Genomic DNA, 24,651 nt, shown 5'->3' on the forward strand with positions numbered 1-24,651 from the left:
CGTGTACCTGTTTTGTTTTAAATTCTTTGCTGTGAAAGTAACTGCTTCATCTATTTTTGTGCAATGCTCAAAATAATTTCAGTGGGAGTTAGCTGATGATAGTTTCTGATGCCTTGCTGGTATTTTAATTATTTTCCTACTGGTGAGGGAAAGGGAGAAACAGCTTCTGCTCTGAGTAAACCTCCTAGATAGAGCATTTTCAGAATTCTAGTATCTAAAGCCAGACCACTGAAATCTCTTCAGCATCAACTTGCTCCAGGAATTTATTCGACTGCTCCAGTAGGATTGTAGGATTTGATTTCAGATGTTTGCATTTGTTCTCTGTGTCTCTCTATAAAGATTTGTATGTGTTCCTAGACTTTATATATAAAGTTATGGTTTATTCTGTTCGTATGTGTAAAACTGTGTAAGTTTATTGTCAATATACGATGTTGGGAAGTACAATGAAAGCTTTTATTGTTATTGTTTTAAGACTTCCAGGCTTTTGGTTTTTAAGTATGTATTTATTTGTTTGGTGTCCCGTAATTTGACTGGACCTTGCAGTTTCTGTAATTTTGTTATGAACTAGGATTGCAATCTTAATCAATTACTTATTTCTAGAACAGTTCTTTTATTGGTTTCAGTGCCTTCTGTTTGAGTACTTAAGCACCAGTGCACAAAGAGCTGAGAAGGAGGCACGATCAATAGACATTGTAAAAGCCTATATTGAAGCCGGATGAGAATCTTAGGAACTGCAGAAGGAAAAACAAACTCTTTTGTGATTGGTAGTGTAGTAACGAAAATATTACTGTTAAGTGCTGAACGTCTTGTGGTCTAGGGTGTGTCTTCCTTTTGCATCATCTCATGGAAAATGTTGCATTAGGTACTGTATTCTGTCATGGGTTTTGCCATCTGGAATCACCAGAATGCAAATCTTTTTCAGATAATCACTCCGTTTAGGAGGCTGATATTGTGTGCTGAGAACAGAAAAGAAATGGAGGACTGGATAAGCTCTCTGAAATCCGTACAGTCCCGGGAACACTATGAGGTAAGTTGAGCTCCCTGTTGGTGCTACCTGCTCCAGCCGAACAGATCAAGCAACAGGACACAGAGCTAGAGTAGCTCACCTTTCTTAGTGTGAAAAGTCTACGTAATGTCAGGATAAAGCTTCACATTAAGAGCTTGCTACGGGATTCTTGTGATACTTTTGCTTAGAAGTTTGGAGGTAGAGAGAGCGAAGTATCCTTGTGAAAAAACTTGTTGCTAACATTGCACTGTCCCCTGTAATGTGGAACGGTAGGTAATTTCAGTCACCGTAGCTGTGTTCTGTACTTGCAAATTTGTCTTAACTTCTCCTTTACTAGACGGCACAGTTTAATGTGGAACATTTCTCAGGGATGCATAACTGGTACGCCTGCTCCCATGCCCGACCCACCTTCTGCAATGTGTGCAGAGAGAGCCTCTCTGGAGTCACTTCTCACGGCCTGTCCTGCGAAGGTAAAATGAATGCTTTCTTCCCTCCTTTTATAATTCTGTGTACGTATCTAAATTACCCACTGTTTAAGACAAATAATGATTCTGAAAATAATGAGTTAGCAAAAAGCCCAAAGGGAGAAATCTGTTCACTAGAGCGGCTTTCTCTTGGGGAGAGTATCTACGAATGATATGGCTCACCCTCTTTGTGCTCCAGGTGCCTTTTTCTAACTCATTTCAATAAAATATTTCCTTCTGCTGCAGCTACCAGTTTGGAATGTGCTTGCCTGGGTGGATGGTTTGCAAGGAAAGATAGGATTTCTTTGATTTGCACTTGAAAAATGCAGATGTGCAGCAAAATAGTCTTACTGGTGTGCAGAATCAGCATTCCTCAGGAAAAAAAAAAAAATCATAATGGTACTTTCTGCCCCACGTCTATAAAAATTATTAACGCTTTGTCCTGCACTGAGGAGAGGTTTATTGCTTTAAAAATTCTGTCATGCGATGAGGGGGTAGGGATGTTAAATGCCTTTGCAGTTTATGGTTAAACAAATCCAATAGAAACAAACAGGAGGTGTGACTAAAACTTCAGATTTAAGCTGATCTGGAGAAATGATCTTTTGCAAACAAGTATTTGTAATAAACCTGAAACAGCTTACGTATTTCATACTGCGAGTACTCTGAAAAAGCTGTAGTAAGTCTGCTAGTGTTAAAATACAGGAGAAAAAAAAGCATAATTGTGACCTTATGATGTATATGAAATGTAGAGGCAAGCTTTAGTGTCACTTTCTTGCTATGTATGAAATACTTAATTACAAGTAGCTAACTATTCAGAAAGGAGTAAATGTTATTACTGCATTCAAGACTTCATTTTTGGATGCATGTCAGCATACTGCAGATACATTTCTTTTCTCAATGCTGTTATAATACTGACAGTCTGCTTATGATTATGTGCATTAATATTATCAAATACTTTTAGGTAACTAATGGTGCAGATAACAAGGAACTGTACAGACTCCATTTCATAGAAATTAGAAGTAGCATAGTTACATACCAGCTTCTCTGGTATATGTTTTCCGCTGTGTGTAAGTCATTTGGACAATTTTAAAGCAAGTATGGTATTTCCCATGTCTGATATTGGCAGATGGAAGTATCATATGTTTAGCTGATATGCAGTTGTATTGCCTCTATGTGCAAGTACAGCTATATTTAATCAGGAAAAGGAAAAGAAAGGCTCCTTTCCCTTCATAATGTATTTATCCTTTTGTAAGTTAATATTATGGCTATTTTAGAAGGTTGATTAGTGGAAGTTATGAGATCATCAATATTAATGGTTGTAGCTCATCATTTTTCTAAATGTTTTCAAAGTATGGTTTTAGTGCTTCTAAGTATGGTTCTTATTTCCAAGGGGTTGGTGTTAACTTGGAGGTAATTTCCAGATTTGGACTCTGTCACCTGTCTGCATAAGTTATTACAAACTATTACTACATTTATTCACTTTTCTAGTGCCAATTGATCTTTCATCAATTCTTACCGATGACTCTTAATGATAGACTGGATTGGCTTCTCCTTTGCCCTCAGTTTCATAAACATTTATGGCCTGGATTGTTTTAAATATAGATAGTATGATACTCATCTATTTATTAAGAAGTTTACCTCCACTTTCTTCTTAGCTACTATTTAGTATCTATTTTATCTTTTTTTTCCTCCCAGTATTTTTAAAAATAAGAGAAGTACCTTAATTATCCATCTAATCTAAATCAGTTGATGGTTGGCTTTTGTCTTGGAACACTCTTACTTCTCCCCCAGTTCCGTGAAAACCCATTCATGTAAAAAGGTACTTCAGCTTGATGCTAGTTCTTCCTCTGAAACTGTTAGGTGACTTGAGCTCGTATTTACTTGCTTCTGTCATGTGCACTTGTGATGCAGCTGATCATCTATTTGTTACTTATCCAGTGCTAGCAATACATATTCTTTGAAAAGATGATGTAGTAGGTATTGAGACTTAATATTCCCCTGACGTGTTCTGTTCTACTTTTTCTCATTGCGTCTTTGAAATAAACCTGTTTAAATATTCATGCCTGACGTCTGAAGCCTCCAATGCTGCTTTACTCTGGCAATCCATTTATATCTATGCTAAATTCAATTATATGTGTGGTCATTGATCCCGAGATTCTCTATTATCTCATGTGTTGAAAAGCATGAGAGGCTTCTTTTTGAGAGATATTGAAACTCTTCCTCCTTTCAGTGGTTTGGCTTCCTGGCACACCAAGCTATATTGAAAGTATCTTGGAGACTTTGTACTCTTTTGGTCTGACTCTTGACTACTAGCTATTGGTAAAAAATAAAAACCAGTTTCATTCTAATGTTTTGCAGTTTATGATACTTTGGAAGATTAGTCCTCTAATATTTTATTCTCTTAGATCTGCTGGTCTCCAGCAGCACTAACCAAATGTTTTTTCAAACCTGACTGCACAAGCCTCATTTCTTTTGGAAATAAGGTGGGTGCCTTCTTTTTCCGGAACCTCTTCTCTTCCAACAACCTTTGGCAAAAGTTGACCAAAATAATTGCAGTCCACTCTGAGGACACCCCTGTAAATTTGGTGTAAGCCAGTGCTGGGAAGCAGAGTGCGTTAATGCCTTTAGTGGGGGAACTGAATATAGTGTGAACTTACATCTCTTCAGAAGTCAAAGAATTGATACTTTTGTCAAACTGAAGATGTAAGTTCACATCAAACTATCAAACTAGGCTACATTCCTTTAACTGCTGAAAAAAAAAAATTAAATTTGTCTGTTGGGGAATGGCTGCGAGAGCAGGGCAGACATGAGGCTGTGTATGAGCATAACTAGTGCGGCAGCACAGGGTGCATTCTCATGAGAAAGCATTAGGAGTTAAGATAGGAGGCACAACATCCTTGGGCAGCCTGTAAACAGCAGGCCTTAAACAGCAGGCCTACATCCGCAGCTATGCTCTGTGGATATGTGGGGGGCTGATAAGCGGATGAGCTCAGTGGCAGGTGTAAATGCTGGCTGAGCATTGGTTGAAGCTAGGCAGCCCACCTAGACGCCCACCTTGTGCTCCAATAGTAGGTGAACACATGTGTAGTAGAATCATATATAAACTCTGTGTGTGCAGCAATAAAGTGAAGCTTGATCACTCATATTGAGTACTGTCGTGCTTCCCCGCTTGAGAACAATCTGATTAGAACGCTATCCGCGGCATTTGTCCACAGTTGTACAGTGCTGTTTCTCCCACCAATTTATTTTTCTATGTCTTCTCAAAAGAAAATGTACTTTTTAAGTGTTGTCTGTGTGTGATGTTGATGAACAAAGATTTTACTCTAGCTGTCTAAAGGAATGATCTTCCTCTACATTCATCCACAGTCCTCCACAGGACAAAGAGATTAAATATTTGCTCTCGAAATTGTCCCAAACAAGCTGAATCAAGTAAGGCTTTTGTTCTTTATGCTCCACAAATGTTTCTGTTATTTAGAGCTTAGCTTGCTTGTAGACCCAGGAGTCTAAAAGGTTGTCAGGTAAAGTTATGAATACATGTAATGCTTCAACCTATAGGCCTAGATCACTATCTACAGAATCTCTTTCAAAGCTCTTAAGCCTCAATTACTCTGTATTAACACCACTTTTCTGTCCAAGTCTTCGACAGTGGAATGCAGTTTTTTTTATACATATTTTCTTTATAGTGTTTTCGTTGTCATGACTGAATTCTTGATTGCAGAATATATGTAATAAGCTGAAGACTGCAGTTTAAATTAGATGCTTTCTACCATGATGAATTGCACAGACAAAGCAATGTTGAAAAAACACTTCAGGATCATGATTCAAGCAATAAGAAAACATACGGATTAAATTATCTCAGTAATTACACTTTGTGCACTTAGTCTTTTTTTGTTGATTGCTTTTTTTCCCCACAGAACTCTTTTCTTCTTACCCACTGCACAGGGCATTGCACGTATGCTAGTTGGATGTTCATCATTTCCAGGATTTTTTCCACATTTTCTAAAGACTATAGAGTGAATAGTGAGTGAATCTACCCAGAAGAGAAAGAACATTCATAAAGAATTAAGCTGTAATAAAAAACTTCTGTATTCTGTATTCTTTGCCTTTGTATCATACTGTATCCCTCTGTAATCCTGGGGTAATCATTTAAATGATATTTTGGATCAAATCAGTAGTTATGTGTTTTTTGTTTTCTGGACACCTCAGTTGGTAATCCGGGGCCTATATCACAGCAGTGTTGAATGTTGAGTAGCTGCAGAAATCAACTGGAGTTGTGTTTTGAAGATCTGTATACAAGATAGGTAAAACTGAAAAAACAAGTCTTCATTTCCTTCTTGATAACCAAAATTAGTGAACAGCATTGTCCTTAAACTCTGCAGGCTTCACTTATACTCCTTTATTTAAATGGGTACAAAACCAATCCCATATTTTGGCAGTACTCTGAGGAAATAAAAGTGCATTTTTCAACATTCAAAAAATGCAGTACTAAACATAATAATTAAACAGAAAGGCTAGAAAGAAATGGATGTTTACGTCTAAAAACAATGTTTAATTAGCTTTTGTTAAATAAGACGAATACCTGTTGAAGGCTGCTATGAACAAGAGTGTGATACAGCTGCATACTTGACAAGAATTATCCATTCCGTGAAGTGAATGAAGGTCCTCTTCTCAAAAAGAGTATAATCATGTAACTGAAGACTTCACACCTGCATATGGAAGCTAAATTAAAGTTGCATGACTAACTGAATTTTGTGGTCCTTTGCTTTTTAATATGAATATTCTTTTAGTGCTGTCTTTGTAAAATAAATTAATTTAGTTACTGGAATGAAAATAGTAAAAGCTATCAAGAACCTATTGAATTTTATCCTTTATAACATAAGCATAGTCTGCAACTAGCAATGAAGTTAGGTTGCTGTACTCATGTGAGTCACTCCATTTTCACTGAGGTCTTTCAGTCCTTCATGTGACCATAGTTTTGGAAACAAAACATCAAGTTTCATGGACTGCTCTCCAAGATAAATCCTTCCATTTCCATGTACAAATACCAGCTCAGGGTTCTTCAGATCAATTTCAAGACTTGAGCTTTAGCTTTTGAAGCTGGAAAAGTACAGTCAGAGCTTCATGGTTTTTGAAGAATACAGATTAGAAAACTCATCATAAAATAGGTGGCAGAGTGGTAACCTTGGCAGGATACTCAATGCCTTTTCCCCATTGTAACTGAATTAATTGATGGGTGGACAGAATGGAAGGTCTTTGAGACAGAAGTGTTTGTTTTATAGCAAAGATCTCTATTTTGAATGCAAGAGATTCTATGATGACATTCAGTAATGTTGACTTTTCTTCATTATAGATAATAATAGCTGCAGATTTAATCGCTGTCTGACAGCAGATGTTGGTGCAACTGTGACAACTGTTCGCTAATTAAGTGGTTCTCTCAGTTGATTTTCAGAGAGATCGGCTTCATGTTCCAGCTAGAAATATTTACACAGGAAATTAAAATGTGAAATGGTGTTCTACAAATAGTCTAGATTTTGATGGGCTATTTTTCTCCTTTTCTCATCATTTAAATTTCAGTAGCAAAGTAATGGCAATTGGTGCTTAGCAACATGCCTCATGTTTCCAGAAGATTTCAGATATCAGATTAATCCATGAATGTAATCCAGTATCTCCTGAGATAAAAGAAATTAGAGGGTAGTGGTTGAGGTTTGATTTGAAATGTCCTTTCTTATACCCCTCTTTCCTGCACTACAATGTGTTTTTCTTGAAATTTCCATCCGTGCCTTAAGATCGCTGTCGTTTCTAGAAATGTTTGTTCATTGCTCAAAATCACGTGAATTGTTTGATGATATTGGGGCTGCAGTGGGGTGATTTGCAGAAAATCTGGACTCAGATTTGAATTATACTGTGCCCATAAATCAAAATTCCATTGTCGCATGCTGGAATATTGTCCATGGTGTGGCTTTCTGCAGCTCTTCAGATTCTTGGTGTGAATTTGTTCCTGCTTGGTTGAGAGAACAAAGGGTGAATACAGGGCCCTGAGATCTAGGTGGTAGGTGTATAGGGCTTGAAAATTGTTATTTTCCTATGCCTTAGTCATTTGGAATTTCCTACTGCCCCTCATCCCTGATGTGTTGTACCCTGATCTGCACAGCAAAGACAGATATGTGTCATTTGTGAGTTAGAAGCTGAATTTGATGGCACATCTTCTCCAAAATATTCAAGAGGCAAAACTGCTAAGGCCCAACACATTGGAAATGCAGCCTTTGTTTCTGCACTTCTCTGACAGCTGAGATTTGAGGCAAGTGGAACCAGCTTGCATTGGCAAACACACAATATGATGCTGAGCTATTCTGAAAATGTAAGCCTATCCTGTCGGTTGGGGGCTATGAATGCTGCTTTTTGAAATGGCCAGGGGAGCTGCTGTAAAGCAACAAAACTTCTTCTGTTTCCATTTCTTTCTTTGATCTAAACACATACTGTCACATGTCTCCCGGCATAGGGATGATGGCTCTCAAACTCTAATGTCGCTTACCTAGTTTCCATTCACTTTTAAAATTGATCTGGCAACAGATCAGTGGAATTAAAATGAGAAATTTATGATTCACAAGACCTTTTGTGCCGTGGCTTAATGTTTTTAATGGTGGACAAGTGATGGGCCAAAACTTTTGATTGTTTCCTGTCAAATGTTTGTTCCAAAGAGACTACTTCTTCTGGTCTGCTGGCTAGTTCTCATAAACCTTTAATAGTCTTTGCTAAAATAATTTATGTAATGCACTCTAAACAGAATGATCTCATACACTTCCAGTAAAAAGAAATACCCACAGTTGTATGCGTCACTGTGTTTGGGGTAGAAGGATATTGTTAGCTAGTGATACTAATTAAGTGGAATGAAATACAAATAGTTATTAGTTTGTCTGAATGTATTAGACATTTGTGCTGAGTTATTACAGTTAGTGCATTTTTTATACATAATCCAGTAAGAAGTCAGGCCTCTCTTACTGCAACCTCTCAGAAAATACTGTAACCACTGGTTGCCTGAATAAATATATCATCACTTAATTCTTCCCCTTCTCAGCTTCTGGGAAAGCTGGTGCACTGCAGAGCGTAAAAGGGATGCTTTCACCAAAGAAACAGAGCTCCTGAAGAAAAACTATTCCCAAATGCTCTCCCACCAGATCTTAAAGATTTAAAACACATATGTGATTTGTGCCTCTGTAACAATAGAAAAAGCAAAAACAGAGACGTGTGTTAGAAGTACGTTAGTACCTTAGTGCATTGCATTGTACATGAAAAATGCCCCGTCCCTGGAGGCATTCAAGGCCAGGCTGGATGTGGCTCTGGGCAGCCTGGTCTGGTGGTTGGCGACCCTGCACATAGCAGGGGGGTTGAAACTAGATGATTATTATGGTCCTTTTCAATCCAGGCCATTCTCTGATTCTCTGATTCTCTGATTCTATGATATGTTGAGCTCTTTCAAAGCATATCTGAAAAACTACCAAGGCTGCGTACACGATTTGTTGCTTCTAAATCCAGTTTAGTGAGTTACAGCTGGTGAGATTATAAACTGAATTTTTTTATTAGTTTGTGTCGTGTGCAACAGTAAATGACATGTACTTGGCTGTTTTATGAATATCTCTGTTTAGTTTTTTTAGCACATGTATCACTGAAATGCAACAAATAATACTGTTTACATGTTCATGTGTGTCTTGCAGTGTGTAAGTTTAAAGCACATAAAAGATGTGCTGTCAGAGCAACAAATAACTGCAAATGGACTACATTAGCCTCCATTGGAAAAGATATCATAGAAGATGAAGATGGTGTAAGTACTATTCTTATTTACAGTACTTTCCAGTAGCTGGTTCTTAATGGAAAAAAATGACTACGCATAGAAATGTTGTCATGAGACCCATTGAACTAATGGTACATGGCTGTATTTCCAAACACTTTTCAAAGATTATCATGGTATTTAAAACAAAATGTTGTATTTCTTTCTTATGAGAGAAGCTTAATGTCTGCTGACACTAGATTTAATGCGTGGTACAAGATTTTAAAGACCACATGCAGAGAAACTGAAGGTGAAGAATTGCTCTGAGAATTTCCTACTGCTCTTTGCAAGAGTGGTATTTTACACCACTACCAAGCTGTTTTGGCAATCTATTTTGTGTCCTCCTTACTAATAGCTGTTCCCCAGGAGGTCTGTTTGGAATTAATACTAAATTGCACACCTAGGAATTTCTTTTAATGCACAAATTATTATTACTGGGACAGCGAGCGCACAGAGAACAGCTTTGTCCTCAACCCAAGGGCTGCTTATAGAGCTGTGACTTACCAGTCTTGGATGGCTGAGGCAGGACGTAAAGCCACATACATACTCTGCTCTCCTGCCTGTTCTTCTGAATTTTAGTTATTGTGATGGGTTTGTGCTATGTAGTCTGTATTAAATGACTGGCTACATATTTGTTCTAGAGAATCTCTAGATTGAACTGCCTTATTGTTTTGTGCTAGTTGTAGCATAGTGTCACGAATGGTTGAGTGAGAAGTGTATCCCTTCTTTTACTACAAGATATGGTTTAGTAGCTTAGTGCTAGTAATGGTGATAGGAGGACGTTGGACTAGATGATCTTGTAGGTCCTTTCCAATCTTGTGATTGATTCTGTGATTCAGCTGCCACACTTTCTACCTAGCATATGAAACAGCACCACAGCCCATTCTGAAAGCAGTTGCCTACCAAGAATCAATGTCACTTCGCTTACTTTGCCATTTTTTTGATGAAAAGATAGAGCTGTGGAAGTAGTTACAGTTCACCTGTAATTGAGAGACAAAAGCTGTGATTTCTGTATCTGGATGTTTAACTTCTATGGCTACTTCTTCACAGATAGCTATGCCTCACCAATGGTTAGAGGGTAATTTGCCTGTCAGTGCCAAATGCGCAGTCTGCGACAAGACCTGTGGCAGTGTTTTACGCCTACAAGATTGGAAGTGCCTTTGGTGTAAAGCTATGGTAGGTGCCACCTCCAAGTGCCTAAGATTTTGCCAGCTCTATTACTTGCCATTATTTTTATTGTTTCCATTTTATTACTGTGCTTTTATATTAAGTACGGAGAGGCAGCTTATGCAAACTCAGGTCTTTCTAACATTCAGCATTTCTCATGACTGTCCTACTTCTTTTGCTTAATATTAATACGCCCACAAATGCAGTTTTCTTTAATAGGTGTTACCCAATGTGATTTCTCTGTCTTCTCCTAACTGATAACTGTGGAGGTTCAGATGCCTGTTCTGTATGCGTAATAAACATATGTTAACTTTTCTGTCTCTTTCATAACATTTAATTTGCATTCATCTTTAAGAATTATACTGCAAGACTCTTGAAGTTCTCTTCTTCAGTATACTTTGTAAACTGCTGATTGAAATTCTAAGACGATGCAGTTGCTTTCTCCCCCAGAATATAATTTTTTCTTTATTTTTTTTTAGCCTTTCTAAAAAGAATGCTAGAATGTGTGTTAGAATCTATATATATGCTAAATTATAGAACTGAGAATTCAGCAGATTTTTTAATTCTTGAGGCTCTCAGCATATACATGTCTAAGACTCTTGTGTTGGCGGTGAAAAGTGCTTGGCATCTCCAGAGGTGATTTGAAATTAGATGAACTACAGTACCTTCCACATGTGTGATTTTCCAATAGCTGTGGAAGAAGACAATATAGCATATATTTTATAGGACACTGGATATGTTTTCAGTTGGCTTGGCTGGCTTGTTCGTCTTCCAGAATATCCAAGTGAACTGCAAGTATGGAGCAATAGCTTTGCGTGTGCAGAGTGTGCCTGCTCCCCTCAGCATAGATGCTGGCTGCTGGGAATTTGGTCCTAACTTGCTAGGGGATGGAGGTAAGCCATTCAATTGAAAGGACAATTCATACCTGCCATAGGAGTAGTCAGGAGTAGTTCTCCAAACTTACACTTTGTGGAATGTGTAACCAGCTTTTGTGGTTAAACACTCACATATTTTTGTACAGTCTCTCTTCACCTAATTGTTAAATTTTAGTCTGGTTTTGTTCCACAGATACTCTAATCTGTTGTAGTTCCGCCACTAGATTAGGAAAATCATTTTTTGTTTATTTTCTAGGTTCACACTGCCTGTAAGGATCTGTACCCTCGTAAATGTCCACTTGGCCAATGTAAGGTATCGATCATACCTCCAACAGCACTAAACAGTATAGACTCTGATGGTACGTAGTACTGTAGTGTGTGTTCAGTGGTAGTTCTGGACTTGCAATGCATTCTGTTTGACTAAGCAAGGCTAAAATCCCTCAGTTGAACAAGTGAATGTTGTCTTCACAGTTAGAGAACAGTGCAATTTTCCATGTAGCTTTTTAGAGGATTATTTCATCCAGAAAATTTAAAAAAAGTTTTAAAAGTTACCCTGATAGAAATTTTCACCATTTTAATTTATGACTCTTAGAAATTTTTCAACTGAATAGTCCTCAGTCCTTAGTTAAAGCAATCCAGTGTCTGCCTGACATGCAACCCTTGTAGAATGAGCTCTCAAATTTAGATAACTTTGCTTGATATTACATGCTACTGAATGTAAGCTAGCTGAATGGCTCCAATTCAACGCTTGCCTTATCAGGCTAAAGAGCAAAATGACTTATGTGGTCTCTCCAAATATCTTTCAAATAAAAGTAAGAATCCTGCAACACACTGATAAAGAAACTCAGCAAACATTCAAAACTCAGAGGTGCTCTTTGATGTCTCGGAATATATAAGCAGTGGGAGACTGTACTTGAAGGCAGGGAATCGAATGAATACAGACTATCATGAAATCCAAGACTTTCTTTCTATAGTTCATGTTGATGCTGAATGAGACCAGCAAATTTAACACAGTTTAATGATTTTTACTGTATGAAGATAATATAAGTCATTGTTTATACTGTCTATGATCACTCTTTGCTATTTGTTTGCTATTTGGTCTCCAGATCAGAGCACCATTCTGCTATCTATTATTCATGATAACGAGATTGTTTTATTTTTGAAATTATTTTTCTTGGCACTATAATAAATTAGACAAATTTTATTTAAAATTATACATTATGATATTGTGGAATTATAGTTGCATCCTTTAATGGCATTTTTTTAATGATTAGCTTTAGTATTTATTTTAGGCAGTAAAAATGGCACAGTTATTTTAATATTGTGTGAAATAAATGTCAACACCTACACCTGTGATGTCTGATTTTGAAGTGTTGCTGAGAAAGCACTAGGTCCATGGAATGTTTATGTTGTCAAGAAGTATCAAGAAGTGTCCATTAGTGCCTACTGAGACTCTTATTGAGAGTGTGCTGTAATCATTTAAGACCTGTGTTGATATTAATAACCTGTAATCACAACTGAAGGTCTGCTGTTCAATGAGTCTGTTATAATTAATAATCTAACTTCAGCCCCCAAAAAAGTTCTCATGTGAAGAGAAACTGAATATGATAAGTTTTAAAATCTGTGAGCATTCTTAGAAAATTCAGTTCAACCCAATAAAGAAAAATCAGATGAAAAACCAAACACTTCCAGATGAAATATGTATTTAATTCTGTGATAATCTGTGAAGAGATTTGAGCAGTATGCTAAAACCTTGTTTGCCACGGAAGAAAATAAAGCTATTGTCTTCAGGATTTTACTGAATATAGACACTGAAAGTATTAGAGAGAAAAAATGAGCTGGTAAATCTTGAGCCATTACATTTTCTTCGCAGGGCTAATATTCAGTTTAGCATTTACACAATGCATGATAAAATGTACTTCTTTTGTCTTTCATTCCTTTCTTCCTCTTTCCCATAATTTCTTTTTGTGTTGTTCATATTAGAAAGCCTTATTTATTTCATTCTTTCTAACTATGTTCGCAGGTTTCTGGAAAGCCACATGCCCGCCATCCTGTGCCAGTCCTCTTTTAGTTTTTGTTAACTCAAAGAGTGGAGACAATCAGGGAGTAAAGTTTCTTCGTCGATTCAAACAGTCGTTAAATCCAGCTCAGGTGTTCGATTTAATGAATGGAGGACCTCACTTAGGGTAATGACCTTGGAAATCTTGAGCCATCCTTTCTGCGAGGGAATTTAGTGCAAAGCATAGTATTGTGTTGTCCCCTCATTGCAGTAATTCTATCACCAGTATCTAGCATGTGACTTCCTATTTAAGATTTATAGTAGATAACAGAGTTTCAGTATGAATTCTGGTGGGTGAAGGGATTACAGGTTGATATTTTCATTTTAGAAAACCTCATCTGCAGTGGGTGATCAAGTACACTAAAACTTCCATCATTGTAGAAATATGTCCAAAGTGTGATTTAGATAACAAATGCAAGAGGACATGAATATGAGCATCTCACATAAATTTGGAGTCAGTCCACGATTAAAACCACCAGGCATCTACAAAATCTAACGGTTAATTGTTGAAGAGACAGAGATGAGGTTTCAATAGTGATGGCCACAACCCAAGCATCTTTGCACATTCATAAAGATTAAATTCATGCACATTTTTCTGTTGCCTAACTTAATTCTGCTCAGATGTAGCTTTGTGGTTCAGTGGCCTACTAGGATCAGTTAAGGCAACTGAAAACATTATTTTTTGTAATCTTATAGATGGAGAGTTATGCTTGCATGATAAAATTTAAACCATAGCAAATGAAAAACTTAACAATGGGCAAATAATACAAATACAATTGAATACAACTTGTATTTTTATAGTTAGTACTGTGTTTTTAAAATATATTAACTCTTTAACTTGTAATATCTTTTTACTGTAATCTCTTTAATCTATGTCACTTTCAGCTAACAGTTTGCACATGTAATTATCATAACAATCATAACATAAAAGTAAGGAAGGCTCCTTTTAACTGGAGAGAATTTTGAGACAACCTGAAAAATACACCTGTTTGAAAGTTCTCTTTCTTCTTTTCCTTTGTTTATCAACACCATGATTCAAGAGGTTCACTTTGCATTTTGTGCAGTAATCATAGGTCACATTGGTTGCTCTTAAATATTTTTCCTCAAACAGTTTCCAAAGAGAGGTCCTTAGAAGTTATTCTATCAGGTAGTAATAACGTTTACTTTTTTCTAGTTGATCTAAAAAGCTTAGCTGCATTCTTCCCTCAAATAAATGTATCTTTTGTTCTGAAACTGCCTATCATGTACAAATGACATTATTTACTTTAGAAAAATACAAAAGCTTCAAATAATTGTGATCTTAATGTGTTGCTTTTTAGAAATAGTTCTCAGATTATACATATTCTGGAAAATAACATGCATTAAGGGGAACATATTTATTTCTTTTATTTTAAAAGCTAACATTTTTTAATTCATTCATTTTAGATTTACTTATTTTGCTTTTAAATCCCTGTTGTTCTTACCTCTTGGTTGTTTCTCCATATCTCATTCCCCTTTCCTCTCTGTCTCATATTTCACAGAATCACACAATCACAGAACTGTAGGGGTTGGAAGGGACATCTACAGACCACTAGCCCAAGCCCCCTGCTAAAGCAGGTTCTCTACAGTATGTTGCACAGGAAAGAGTCCAGGCGGGTTTTGAATGTCTCCAGAGAAAGAGACTCCAAAACCTCTCTGGGCAGCCTGTTTCAGTGCTCTGTAACCTTCCAAGTAAAGACGTTTTTCCTCATGTTCACATGGAACTCGGGTTCCAGTGTGTGCCCATTGCCCCTTGTTCTGTCACTTGTTCTGCTTATTCTTTCTTGTTCTCCTTTTTGGTGCTGGTGAAGGGTATTATATTGTGCAAAACAGAATGAGGAACTATAGGAAGTAAGAGCAGGATATTGCTTTGAGTATGTAATATGAAATACAGTATTTGTTTTCTGTTGTCATCACCTTGCTTGTAATAATTGCCTCCCACTGTCCTTGCGTTTAATCAGTCACAAGTTGGCAAAAGCCCACTGGTGTTCTGGAAGATATCCTGTTGTTACATCTTAACTACTTGTGAAAAAATTCCCTGTGCTTCTGACCTTAGTGGGAAGCACAGAACAGCTGTAATTTCAAAGCTTAGAAATTTTTTGAATAATAACAATAAAATCCTGAAAACAATATCAAGGGAATTCTTTTAAAAGAAAACTCTGCATGTTATTTATCGGAAATGTCAGTATAAGTGAAATATACAGCGACAAATAGGATATGCAGATAGCTTTACTACAGTAGCTGGTTGCATCCACATGCCTCATGATAATAAAAGACTCACCACTGAGGTGCTGGATACCACACATTCATGTCAAGTTTGCTCACAAGTATGACTGTTGGCTTAGTGGTGAACGTGGCTCTAACAGGTTGCATTTTCTCTCCAGTTTGCGGCTATTTCAGAAGTTTGACAACTTCCGGATTCTTGTGTGTGGTGGAGATGGAAGTGTGGGTTGGGTGTTGTCAGAAATCGATAAACTCAGCTTGCACAAACAGGCAAGTGTGTATATTTACTTACCTTTGCTATACTCAGTATACTTTTGTGAGCTTATTCTTCCTCTGTTTGGTTCTTTCTCATCTATGCCTATATAGTCCAAACTCTGTTAAATGAAATTCTTTTATGAAATAAGCAGGGCAAGTTGTACTATAATTAGACTATTTGATTTGCAAGCTTTTGACACCAGCTAAAATAACTGACGTTATTGAAATAACAAGTATTTGTAATAGATTGTACTTTCTAGTTTTCAATAGTAGATTTGCTCCTGTGTTGTGTTTCAGTGTCAGTTAGGAGTGTTACCCCTTGGTACTGGAAATGACCTTGCTCGTGTCCTTGGTTGGGGAGGATCCTGTGATGATGATACGCAGCTTCCTCAGATTTTGGAGAAATTGGAACGAGCCAGCACAAAAATGTTAGACAGGTAAACTGACTTGTGTATATACCTGATTTATTATGAGATTCAAATTGTATTTGGGTTTCTTGTGGCCTAAATCCATCATAGAAACTTAATCACAGAATCACGGCATGATTGAAGTTGGCAGGGACCTCTGGGTCCGTCTGGTTCAGCCCTTGCTCTAGCAGGGACACCCACAAAAAGGTACCTTGGACCATGTAGATATGTCTCTGTCTGTAGAAGGGTACAGATCCTTCTCATGAGGAAAGTCAAGATAGTAACTGAGACAGATCTTCCCTGTGTGCTTCAAACCAAAGAGTCAGAGGGGAAGGCAGTTGATGAGAATTGTTTTACACAAATGATTAGGAGGAGATATTTTCTTACATAACTGCAGATGAAGCTGCATAACTGTCTGTTAGAAGTTATAAACTTTAAGAAATCGCATAGATTCAAAACCGTTCTGGGCAATTTCACAGACTCCCTGTGTGCTATTAAATACCATAAATAGCATTGTTATTTAGGAAATACCTGAGTTCTGTATCCTCAAGAGTGGGGAGAATTTGCATGTTGTGCCTTTGCTCTTGTATGCCTGAGATATCAGCAGCTGTAGGCAAGATGCCAGGTTAAGTGCATCTTTGGTTTGATCCAGTATTGCTCTTTCAGTATGCAATGGCATTTTCTTAGTCAAAACCAAGTGACCTTCCCACCCCTGGTTTTCTATGCGAGTTGCTGGCTAGATGTTTCTATACATAAAGCAAATGAACAATCCTGATTGCAAACTATTAGATCATTCTGCAGAAATGTGTATATAGAAGTACTTGTTACTGATCTTTAGAAATAATTGCTGATCTGGGATTTCTGAAATATTCAGTGATTAAATCATATGTTCTTCTTCTGTAGTGAAAAGAACAGAAGTTCATTTTTGCTCTAATTTCAACTGAGTTGCTCTCAAGGCCATCTTCAGTGATCTCTTGTTCTTTTCAGCAGGTGTGAAGGGCGTTGATACTAGCAGTTTCATACTTCCTTTGCTGTACTGTCCTTTACCAGGGAAAAAATATGTATGTCAATGAAAAAAAAAAAGTTACTTCAGAATTTGCTTTGTTCTCATGCCTCCGTAATGGAAATGTGAAGCTAGAGCTTTTTTGTAGAGTCACAGAATCATAGAATATCCTGAGTTGGAAGGAGCTCATAAGGATCATAGAGTCCAACTCCTGGCTCCACACAGGACAACCCAAAAAGCAGACTGTATGTCTGAGAGCACTGTCCAAACACTCCTTGAAATCCAGAAGCTCGGTGCTGTGCCCACAGCCCTGAGCTGTTCCATGCCCACCGCCCTCTGGTGCAGACCCTGTCCCCAACCCCTACCTGCCCTCCCCTGACACAGCTCCATGCCATTCCCTCGGGCCCTGTCGCTGTCACACAGAGCAGAGCTCAGCGCTGCCCCTCCGCTCCCTTGAGGAGCTGCAGCCGCCATCAGGCCTCCCCTCATCTCCTCTGCTCTGGGCCGAGCAAACCCAGGGACATAAGCCACCCTTCATACATCTTCCCCTCCATGCTCTGCCCCATCTTTGTAGCCCTCCTTTGGATGCTAAAACAAAAAATATGAGTAATAAAATGTCTTTCTTTTCAAATACTTCACTCGTATTCAGCTGTCTTATGATTAAAATTTAAGCTTTTTAAAAAGAGGTTATTCTGTAGTGTGATGGCGTATTTTCTTTTTGTTTATATGCCTAAGAAAAGGTGATGCTCTAATAATCTGGAAACGTAAAAGCCATTGTGTTTCTTTTAGGTGGAGTATAATGTCATATGAACTAAAATTACCAGCAAAGCCTTCAATTCCTTCAGTCACTGTTGAAGAAGAGTCAGAGGAATGCCAGGTGAAGTTTCACTTCTGATTTCTTTTTCATGGGCTTAACTTTGAGCCGCTGGAATGACAGAGTTTGAAATATCATTACAACACTTCTGTGCAAAATAGAAACTGGTGTTTTCCGATCTGCTAGTTCAGTGCAGTTAGTAGCTGCTCACTGTGTTTATATCAAACAATCCTGGTTTCAAGTTCTGTGTTACCAGAAATGAATGAAGCGAAAAAATCTTCAGCAGAGCTGTAGAAATAAATTGGTAAATGTATACTGAAGAAAAAAAACGACATAATGTTTTCTACTTACTTTGAATTTGGAATAAGCATTGAGAAAAACACTTTGAAGGCAATGGTTGTTTTCTGAAAGAGTGAAGCTGTTGGAACTTGTAGAAAGAGAGAATCTGTTGGAGCTTGTAGAAGTCAGTTAGATTGGGTGATACCACCTGTTGTCCTTTCAAAGAGCTTGAAATCGTAAGGGATTTCAGAAAAAGGAAATTGTAGTCTATCTTTAAAGCTAGATTTGTGTTTATATGGTCTGATAAGGATTTGATTTTGTTGGAGAATGAGATGCTTAAATCAAATTAATTGACATAAAAAGATTGATTAAGATGACAAAGTAAGGTATTCCTAAAGAAGTTAATGCATGTCAACTTTAGCTCAAAATTACTTGAGAAGCAATAATTAATCAGGAGGTTCTTTAATGATTTAATGATTCAGGCTGTCTTAATTGGCAGAGAGGTTATAACCTTTGACATCTTGCTGGATATGAAGATACAGAGAGGCTGGAACTGCTCTGACTGTAATTCTAATGTTATTGTTTCCAGTGTCAGCAATGCAAATTTGAGGTTTTGTTGTCTCTAATTTTGCAAGACTCTTAACATTTTCAAGTTTATATTCACCTTGTAAATACATTTTCTTCTTGTTTGTTCTGGCTTTGAAGTTATGTTTAGCCTCTCCTGAAAATATAACTAAGTAGTTTTACAAAACCTCTTTTTTTGGAAAATGTTTGTATATTTTGTATAACTCAGTAGTTATACAAAACCTCTTTTTTGGAAAACCAGTTCTGCAGTTTATTACTCTGATTTGGAGAAAGCCATTTACTTTTGAGCACACTGTTAAATCTCTTTGTGTGTAATTTATTGAGTTATGATATTTTGGAACAGATAACTAACCTTACAGTAATTAATGTATTCAAGTGCAGTGCCAAAATTAACTATAAGTACATAGCTGATTCTTTTTCTTTGAGTTTCAAGAGAACTATTTCACTTGATTTGGCCCCAGAAGACTTTACTATTGTTCAAAACGTTGTTCATTCTTACAGATGAAATGTAGGTATTGTTTTCTTCCCTTGAAATTAAAATTCATAGAATGGTTTGGGTTGGAAGGGACCTTTAAGATCATCTAGTTCCAATCCCCTGCTACAGGCAGGGACACCTCCCTCTGGACCAGGTTGTTCAAAGCCCCATCCAGCCTGTCCTTGAATGCCTCCAGGGAGAGGGCATCCACAGCTTCTCTGGGCAACCTGTTCCAGCATCTCACCACCCTCACAGTAAAGAATTTATTCCTAATATCTAGTCTAAGTCTACCCCCTTCCAATTTAAAGCCATTTCCTCTTGTTCTGTTGCAACATGTCCTTAAAAAAAGTCCTTCTCCAGCTTTCCTGTAGGCCCTCCTCAGGTTCTGAAAGCCGCTATAATGTCCCACCAGAGCCTTCTCCAGGCTGAAGAACCCCAGCTCTCTCAGCCAGTTCTGATAGGGAAAGTTCTCCAGCCCTCTGATCATCTTTATGGCCCTCCTCTGGTCCCTCTCCAACAACTCCATGTCCTTCTTGTGCTGGGGGCTCCAGAACTGGACGCAGGTGGGGTCTCACAGGGCAGAGCATAGGGGCAGAAGCACCTCCCTCACCCTGCTGGTCACACTTGATGCACTCAGGATACAGTCGGCCTTCTGAGCTACAAGCGCACACAGTTGATTTACTGTCAGAGCTCTATAGCTAAGGTTGGGTTTTAGAAGTTAAAAAAGTGATATATCTGGTAAATAATAAATATTAAAATGAATATTAAAAGAAGAGTGATAGGTATATCCATGTCAAGGACAAAAACACGCTGAGGCATCTTAAAAGATTCCTAAAAGAAGCCATCAGAAAATTTCAAACTGCAGTTATTTTTAGCTCTAAGTCTGGAATGTGGTTAGAATTTTCTCTTAAACATGAGATATGGATCTATGCCTGTTTTGAGGCAGAATAGTGTGTGAACATGATTCTGATCTCTTCTGAATCTTTTGTAACTTTTGTAACACTCAGGAATTCCTCTTGGCAGGAAAAGTAGGAAAATGCACACTTTTCTTCCAAACACTTTTTATGAAATCTAATTAATGATAAATCACAAAGGATTTTCTTTGACAACATTATACCAAGTCTTACAGCCTTCATCAGCAGGAATACTTGGGGAGTAGGATACCGTTTAACAGCGGTTTAACAGCAAAAAGAAAATGAAGATAATAACCACAGACATTTGACTTAGTCAAGCTGCTTAGCTTCATGGAAACTTTGCTTGTTTTGGAAATAAAAGAAATTAGATTATTATTGTTTAGTATGTAACAAATCTGAAAAGATGGTAGATTGTTTCTACCACATGGGCTTCTTTTAGCTTTTTTAGAAAAAGGAGGAAAAGAGCTGTTCAAGGATCAAGTTCTCAGATACAGTGTTATTTTGAATATTAAAAATTCGTGATGTGAAATTTGGTATGTAGATAGGAGCAGCATTGCCAGCTGCTTGACCTTGCAGTAGATGTGCCATGGAAATCCTGCGATGTTTAAGGTGTTTTGAAACTCAAGTTGGTGTCAAATGCTGAAAAGTGTGGAAATTGAAGTCTTCTTTCCTCTCTGTTTTCAGATATCTGCTTACGAGGATTCAGTTGCTGCTCATCTTGCAAAAATTCTCAATTCTGATCAGCACTCAGTTGTCATATCTTCTGCCAAGTGAGTCCGACATTTTTATGTACTGTGTAGGATAAATCCTCTGTGTAATGTTACAACCATGGTAACCTTCTGTCTAAGCCCAATTTGCTTATGGTAGGCCCAGCTGGTTTTACTTAACACCTTTGAGCAGATGTTTGTTCTGCAAAGGTTTTATGTAGACCAATTGGAAATAGATAATAATGAAAGCAGTAGCATTTTAAAACAAATTACATAATATTATTATAAAATGCTTTTAATTCACTCACAATTCACACAGATTACATATGAAACATGTAGTTGCTAATGTAAATATGTGACCTACTTCACCTCACATTTATTCTGCTTTGATTTATGCATGCCTGTATCATTAAGAGGACAAAAAGCTTCACTGCTGTGAAGCAGAATTTCAAATCAGTAGCTTTGTTACAGCTGTTTGTGGCAATTCTATAAACAGTGGTCTCCGACAACCAGGTATTTTCTCTTTCTGCAAACAGAAACTTAAAAGTGAGAGAATTGCTCTACACATCATGGACATATCTGAAATAAGTATTCTGTGTATACCTTCTCACAGAATATTCAGAAATACATCTGTCTGTCATTACATCTCATTGTCTTCTGCTGAAAGCAAGTTAACAACATTTCATTTTTAAAGCATACATAGTGCATGTTGAAAGTAAAACTGCAGAATTTTATTATTACTCAAAATTCTAAATTGTATCTGTATCTTGTTAAATCTATTTAGTTCATGTAAAATAAATTAATATTAATCATGTTAATGTAAGTTCTTAGAAATAAGATGCATGCAATGGCTTAAATGAAAGAAGAAAAAGAGGACTTTTTTTAATAGATTTTCACTTGAATTTTGCAAACCTTGGAGAAAAATATCATTTGCAAAACTCACTTGACAACAAAAATAGTGTATGACAGTATGCATATAAATCACTTGCCATAAGATTTTTTTAATTCAAAATGCATTTATTTTATTTTATTTTATTTCTCCCCCTTTTCTATTATTACCTAGAATATTGTGTGAAACTGTAAAGGACTTTGTTGCCAAAATAGGGAAGACTTACGAAAAACCAGTGGAAAATGCAGATGAAGCTGATGCCATGGCCATTAAAGTAAGACTACGACTATTTTCCTATTTTCTGGGTTGTTTTTTTCTTTTTTGTTTTCTTTTTTTTTTTTTTAAGTTTCTAGCACATGGGTGTTTAATTTTCAAACGGCTTCTGGATGCCCATTTTGGCTTCCTTTTCATGCAATGACGTTTGAATTCTGCTCTTCTGAGTGCTTAGACCATCTTTGCACTGTTAGATCTCTACAAACTCTACACATTTTTTGCCTTTACAAAAGATAAAACACAGAATATACATAGAGATTGAGTTAATTTGCATTAGTATTCATACTTTTGTCTGAAGGTGATTACACACTACAGGAAAACAATCAACTAGTGAGAGAGTATGATAGAAGAATGAAGGGAAGAGAAATTACAGCATTAAAAATAAAAGTTAAAGCTACAAATTGTAGAGCTCAAGTTGCAGAAACGTTGAAAAAGACAGGAGGATTTTGTCTGACCAACAAAATTTCATGAACTGAAAAGAAGAAAACAAAATCGCTAACAATCCCAGAGTCCAAAGATTGACAAATTGCAATTACTTCTGATTCACATTTCATGGAATCATTGAGTGGCTTAGTTTGGAGGGGACTTTAAAGATCATCTACTTTCAGCTTCCTTGCCATAGGCAGGGCTGCCATCTACCAGATCAGGCTGGTCATCCAACCTGGCCTTGAATGCTTGCAGGGATGGGACATCCACAGCTTCTCTGGTCAACCTGTGCTAGCACCTCACCACCCTCTGAGTAAAAAACTTCTTTCTAACATGTATTCTAAATCTCCCCTCTTTTAGTTTCTTTCCTCCTCCTGGGGCCTCATGAGAGCAGAGCAGAGGGGTACAATCCCCTCCCTCTCCTTGTTGACCACCAACCTTTGGATGCAGCCTGGGATTCTGTTGGCCCTCCAAGCTGCAAGGCTTATGTCCAGCTTTTGTCCATTTTTTTATGCTCTGTTTCTATTAAACAAAGCAATTTGCCTCTTTTCCAGTGTACCTAGAAAAGGCAATTGATTAGGGCAAAAGAGATATTTGGCAGTGCTTCCTCAGTGCCAATTCACTTGCTTAAATGTACAGCTGTGTTGTCAAAAAATAACACCATGTGTTTTCAGTCTAATGGCTAGCATGTCTTCATAGGTTGTTCCTCTGGTATGCTGACTGCCCATAATTAGTTATACTGTGTGGTGTGGACAAATCTGGTAGCCCTGTCTATGTTGCTGACTGTCAGAAGAAGAGTAGGATCTAATCTATATCGTAGAAGAGTAGAATGGCTTTAGTTGAAAGGGACATCATAGATCATCCAGTTGCAAACTCTTGCTGTGTGCAGTGCCAGCCACCAGATCAGACTGCCCAGGGTCCCATGCAGCCTGGCCTTGAGTGCCTCCAGGAATGGGGCATCCACAGCTTCTCTGGGCAAGTATCCTACTTAAATGGCAGTCTGAGTTTAGCACTATGTGTTGTTTTAGTCAGAATGTAGCTTTTTTTGGTTATAGTTGCTTCCAGCAAGTTGAATGTTGCAGGGTCTGTCTACCAACAGTCCATGCAAACGTACTCATAATCTGGTAGTACAAAATGTTGAACCCATGTTTAGATTTAACATCAATAATTTCATAGAGACATAGGCACAATTTTAGTTCATACCATACGGAGAATGTAGATCTCTCTCTGTAATACCATGCTTAATTTCCTTAAGATGTTCACCTTTGTTGCTTTTTAGCGTATGTGTATTCTTTCCCCCTTTTCTTAGTGTTCAGAGCTAAATGAAAAGCTTGACCTGTTGCTCCAAGCGCTTCATACAGAAGCCCAGGCTGCTCCTATTCTCCCAGGCGTCACTCCTCCCATTGTTGAAGAAGAAGGAGAGGAGTTTTCAAGTGAGGAATCCTTGTCTGAAAGTAAAGAGCAATTAGTGGAGTGTGTTGCAAAGTCTTCCACCCAGAAACTCTTCAAGCCGAGAGAACAGTTGATGCTCCGGGCAAACAGCTTAAAGAAGGCTGTGAGGCAGATCATTGAACAAGCAGAAAAAGGTGCACATTCATCTTTACTGATAAGGATGCTTTTTTTTCCCCTTAAAGCTAGCATAAATTTTAATATTGAACCTTGAAATTTCTGTTGTTACATGTACATGCTTATTATGAACTTCAAGGACAAGAAATGCAGCATGTTTAGAAGTTGATGATGGTCTGTTTGCATATATGAATACGTATTTATGCATGTGTGTGCATGTATACGTGTCTTTTGTAATTATCAACCTTCAGAAAATGATAGTTTCTGATGGAATTATATCAATGGGCAAAGGACTGCTATAGAATCATTTTCACTGGAGAGGCAAAATAGAAATCTCTTGTTAATATTTTTAAACTTGCAGCTACAGAAAAAAAACCCTAATGCTAGTTTTCTTTTCATGTGTATTTTCTGTAGAGATCTT

The 24,651-nt window shown here is 37.5% G+C and overlaps 1 protein-coding gene across 1 annotated transcript; it reads left to right on the forward strand.

Moving 5' to 3' along the window:
- Window positions 1-556: 556 nt before the first annotated feature.
- Window positions 557-24,327, forward strand: LOC104917525 (diacylglycerol kinase eta-like). The gene is made up of 12 exons (XM_031552079.1): window positions 557-1,027; window positions 1,344-1,476; window positions 9,183-9,289; window positions 10,346-10,471; window positions 11,594-11,696; window positions 13,361-13,523; window positions 15,799-15,907; window positions 16,190-16,329; window positions 18,092-18,179; window positions 21,054-21,139; window positions 22,140-22,239; window positions 23,974-24,327. Exons 1-12 carry the CDS (start codon window positions 878-880, stop codon window positions 24,325-24,327), a joined length of 1,659 nt encoding a protein of 552 aa, XP_031407939.1. The 5' UTR covers window positions 557-877.
- Window positions 24,328-24,651: the final 324 nt, after the last annotated feature.

This window comes from Meleagris gallopavo, chromosome 1, assembly GCF_000146605.3.
Source record: "Meleagris gallopavo isolate NT-WF06-2002-E0010 breed Aviagen turkey brand Nicholas breeding stock chromosome 1, Turkey_5.1, whole genome shotgun sequence".
NCBI classification, from domain to species: Eukaryota; Metazoa; Chordata; class Aves; order Galliformes; family Phasianidae; genus Meleagris; species Meleagris gallopavo.